Source organism: Penaeus vannamei, chromosome 22, assembly GCF_042767895.1.
Source record: "Penaeus vannamei isolate JL-2024 chromosome 22, ASM4276789v1, whole genome shotgun sequence".
Classification (NCBI taxonomy): domain Eukaryota; kingdom Metazoa; phylum Arthropoda; class Malacostraca; order Decapoda; family Penaeidae; genus Penaeus; species Penaeus vannamei.
This window is the reverse complement of record NC_091570.1, coordinates 1-5000: the sequence shown is the minus strand read 5'-3', so window position 1 is coordinate 5000 and position 5000 is coordinate 1. Positions and strand designations below refer to the sequence as shown.

The 5000-nt window shown below is 45.7% G+C and overlaps 1 protein-coding gene across 1 annotated transcript in view; it reads right to left on the bottom strand.

Annotated features, from left to right (window-relative positions):
• Positions 1-4807, bottom strand: part of LOC113810664 (insulin-like growth factor 1 receptor) — a gene marked incomplete at its 5' end in the record, with an annotated part of 35423 nt that extends 30616 nt beyond the window's left edge. Inside the window, 5 exon segments of the mRNA XM_070136331.1 lie at positions 487-622; positions 2168-2249; positions 2683-2844; positions 3953-4061; positions 4627-4807. Coding sequence (XP_069992432.1) covers positions 487-622; positions 2168-2249; positions 2683-2844; positions 3953-4061; positions 4627-4807 — 670 coding nt within the window.
• Between the last annotated feature and the right edge of the window lie 193 nt (positions 4808-5000).

Here is a 5000-nt window from a genome sequence, read left to right as displayed (position 1 = left end):
CACAAAAAACAATAATTTTACATTATTTCAAAACAAGAATAAGTATCCAACACCACAAAAAAAGAAAAAAGAGAATAAACTAAATCTTTCCCAATATTTCAAAACAAGAATAAGCATTCAACACCCCCCCCCCCCCCACACACACACACTCACTCACTCACACACTCACACACACACTCACTCACTCACACACACACACACACACACACACTCACTCACTCCACTCACTCACACACACACACATTCACTCTCTCAACACTCACTCACTCTCTCTCTCTTCCCCAATATCTCAAAACAAGAATAAGCATCCAACACCACAAGAAAACAGTCTATTCCCCACTCTCTCAACCCTCACTCACTCTCTCTCTTCCCCAATATCTCAAAACAAAAATAACCATCCAACACCACAAAAACAGTCTATTCCCCACTCTCTCAACCCATTCCCACTTCCCTAACCCATCCCCTCAACACCAACGCGTCCCTCACACGCTGCCTTGTTCCCGTTGGTCAGGTTCATGTTGCAGTCCGCCGTCATCTCAACGCGGCCGGTTCGCTCGAGCAGCTCCTTGATCTTCTTGTAACACAGCTTCGGGTTCGAGTGGAAGAGGACCGAGGCCTTTTTCTGTGGGAGGGGGGGAGGGAAGGGTGGAGGGGTAGGGAGGAGGGGGAGGAGGGGGAAAGGGAGGAGGGGGGAGGGAGGAGGAAAAGGGGAAGGGGGAGGGGAAGGGGGAGGGTGGAAGAGGGAAGGGGAGGGAGGGAGGAGGGGAAAGGGGGAGGGGGAGGGGGAAGGGAGGAGGAGGGGGGCAGGGGGAGGGAAGAGGGAAGGAGAAGAGGGAAGGAGGAGGGATAGAGGGGGGAAGATGGAGGGGGAAGTTGAGGGAGGGGGAAGGAGTAGGGGGAGGAGGAGGTTGAGGAGGGGGAGGAGGAAAAGGGAAGGAGGAGGGGAGGGAAAAGGGAAGGAGGAGGAGGAGGAGGGATAGAGGGGAATAGAGGGGGAGGAGGGAAGAAGGGGATACGGGAAGGGGAAAAGGAGGAGGAAAGGGAGAGGGAGAAGGGAAGGGCGAGACAGAGAGTGGGAGGGAGGGAGAGGGGAAGAGGGACAGAGGGAGAAGAGAGGCGAGGTGGGCGAACGGGAAGAGAAGAGTGAGAGGAGGAAATTCTGTCATTATTCTATTACTAATGCCATTGTTGTCTGATCGTTGGCTTTGTTATTGAAGTTATTATTACTCTTATCATCATTGCTAGTGTTATTATTGTCATTATCATGATCATCATTATAGTTAATGTTATTGTTATTATCATTTTCATTATTATTATTATCATTATCATTACTATCATTTTTATCATTATTAGTAGTAATACGAGTATCATTATTATCACTACCGTCATTATCATCATTGGTATTGTCATCTTCATCATTACTACTATTAATATTATCATCATTAATACTTAAATAATTATTACCATCATCACAATCACTACATCATTATTATTTTCATCATTATCATTATCATTAACTATTATTATCATTATCAGCAATGGCATGATTTTTTCTTTCTTTTTAATATCGTATCATTTTCATATTTCTATTCATCACATCCAAATGTGATGAATACAAATGTGATGTCGAGAGCATAAATTACAGTACGTTATCAGAATCCACGCAAAATGAACGCTCAAAGATAACTAAATGAACGCAAAGGTAAGTACCTAGAAGCACACAGGCAGCGCATACCTCCGCCAAGGCATTGGTGCAATTAAATTATTCACCCTTGAAGAATTACATCAAAATAATCTCTTTCTCAAGTACACTGGTGTACATAACCTCCTTGAGGTGACAAAGGTAATGATGATAATAATAGTTACCCCTGTATATAGGATTACCAGATATAATCATTAAAAAATAATGGCATCTAAGTTAGGCTAAGACACACCTCGTAAAAAAAAATCTTAGAAACCTATGAGTTATCCTGGTAACTGACGGATAAATGAACGAATGAACGCAAAAGATAAGCCACACAAACGCACGCAAGAAGATAACCCAAAACAAACGCACGCAAAAAATAACCCAAAACAAACGCACGCAAGAAGATAACCCAAAACAAACGCACGCAGGATGATAACCCAAAACAAATCGCACGCAAAACAGTTCATCTTTCTGACTCACCTCTGTAATGGTGAAGTTCTTGTGGTCGTCCCAAGACCATATTTCCTCCAGATTATCGTTCCCATGGACATACAGGGCGTACCTATTGAGATTTGGAGAGGCAGAAAATGGTCGTCAGTGTAAATGCGGGAAGGTCGTAATATCAGCAACATTTGCAGGCGAAATGTTTATCGTTATTATCAGTCTCGTGTGTCCTTCGGTCTAAGCGCAGGAGAGAACATAAATATTACAGTGAAATCGGAGAATGATAATCGTGAAAACTATATAGATACATTCATGCATATCTATATCTATTCTATATCTATCTATCTATCTATCTATCTATCTATCTATCTATCTATCTATCTATCTCTTTCTCTCTCTCTCTCTCTCTCTCTCTCTCTCTCTCTCTCTCTCTCTCTCTCTCTCTCTCTCTCTCTCTCTCTCTCTATATATATATATATATATATATATATATATATATATATATATATATATATATATATATACATGTGAACAAAAACCGAAACCCTCACTTGTCGTTGTAGAGGCTGGCGCCCCCGATGACCCGCAAACTCTTCAGGAAGTTCAGCGAGCGGAGGGCGTTCGAGCTGAAGACCCGGATGTAGTCGGTCACCACCTCGATCTTCCCGAGGCTGGCGTTCAGCTCCTTGGCGATGGCTTTGCCGCCCGTGATGCTGTGGGCGGGGAGATGGGTGAGGGCGTGAGGTAGGGAGGTGGGGTAGAAGGGGGTGAAGTGGATGGGGGGGAGGGAGGGCAGGGAGGGGGGGAGGGAGAGAGGGAGGAGAGGGAGGGAGGGAGGGAGGGAGGAGGAGGGGAGGGGGAGGGAGGGAGGGAGGGAGGGAGATGGGTGAGGGAGGGAGGGAGAGAGGGAGGGAGGGAGGGCGTGAGGAAGGGAGGTGGAGTAGGGGAGAGGTGAAGTGGATGGATGGGGAGGGAGGGAGAGAGGGAGGGCGTGATTTGGGTGAGAGAGTGGAGGAGGGATGGAGGTGGGTGAGGAGGGGAGGGGAGGGAGGGAGGGAAGGGGAGGAAGAAAGGGAGGGCGTGAGAGAGAGGGAGGAAGGGAAGGAAGGGAAGGGGTTTGTTTGTAAGGGCGAAGATTGAGGGAGGGAGGGAGGGAGGGAGGGAGGGAGGGAGGGAGAAAGGGAGGGAGGGAGGAAGGGAGGGAGGAGGAAGGGAGGGAGGAGGAGGGAGGGAGGGAGGGAGGGAGGGAGGGAGGGAGGGAGGGAGGGAGGGAGGGAGTGAGGGAGGCAGGGAGGGGTAGAGGTAGGTGAGTGTATGAGGGAGGGGAAAGGGAGGGAGGGAGGAAAGGACACAGGGGAGAGAGACAGAGTGAAGCGAAAGGTGGACGGAAAAGAAAGAGGAAAATAGAAAAAATAGCTATAAAAAGAGATAGATATTTGCCTATACTTTATCATATATTCACATCTTTGGATAAGGAAAGAGGAAACAATAAAACATAACGAAATACTAACAAAAAGAAAGAAAGAAAGAAAAACACTGAAAACAAATAGTCGAAATTCTTCCCACAAAGACCACCAAAACTCTACGGGGCAACATCCACTTTTCGTTACAACCAGTAGAAAAATTACTGATTGTTCTTTTCTTTTAAATGATATATTTTAGATCGTAATAATCTTATGATCTAGATTTACACTGTAATACTATTATATAATGCTTAGACCATGCATCAAATGTACCACAGCTTGCCCACGCCTGTGCAGTTAGCCAGGGTGGTAAATAAAGGACTAAACTAAACTAAAACCAGAATGCTCTTCGACTTACCTGATGATGAGACGACCCTCGATCTTCGTGCATCCCATCAGCTGTTGGGCCTTGGCTATGGTGTTCACGAGGAGTTCCGAGCACTTCTTGGCACAGTTCTCTCCAGGCGCTGCAACAAGATAAACACAATACATATTTTTGTATTTGCGTCAACTTACGGACACTTTGTAATGGCATGTTATCGGATTTATTTCGTGTTTTAAAATATTCCTATAATATTCACATTCATTTCATTTCCTGTTCGTTGAATTTTCATCCCATTTCAGATCTTTATAATATTTCACTAATCGTGCCCTCGTCAACTCTTTCATTTAACTTCGGTAAAATAAATACACACAAAAATAAATAAATAAATACATACATAAACAAATACACAAAAACAATAATAAATGGACAAAACATGAATACATAAATTAATGAACAAATGCATGAAAACACAAATACATGAACAAATACCTAAACAAAAATAAATACACAAATAAATAAATAAACCATAAAAACAACAACAACAACAACAAAAAAACGCAAAAGGCCTCTCATCACAAAACACCCCTCCCGAAGACGTCCCCCTCCCTTCCCTCCTCCCCCTCCCTCCCTCCTCCTCCCCCTCCTCTTCCTCCCCTTCCCCTCCTCCCTCCTCCCCCTCCTCCTCCTCCCCGCCCCCGACTCCCGACCTTCGCATTTCTTGCACGTGGGATGCTTGACCCCGAGGTAGTCCTCCTCCGTCTTGTAGTACTTCGCCGGGCACTCGCCCTGGTCCACGCACTCGTCCATCCCGTCGCCCGACTTGTGCAGGAGAATTCCGTGCAGCTTCTTGACGCAGACGCCCATGGTCACGCACCTGTACCCGCCGTACTGCTGGGAGAGAGGGGTCGCGTTACACACAAAAAAGGAGGAGAGGAAGTAAAAAGGAGAAGAAGAAAAGAGGGAAGGAGGAGGAGCAGGAGGGGGAAAAGGAGAAGAAGAAATAAAGGGGAAGGAGGAGGGGAGAAAGAGAAAATGGAAGGAGGAGGGGAGAAAGAAAAAATGGAAGGAGGAGGAGGAAAAA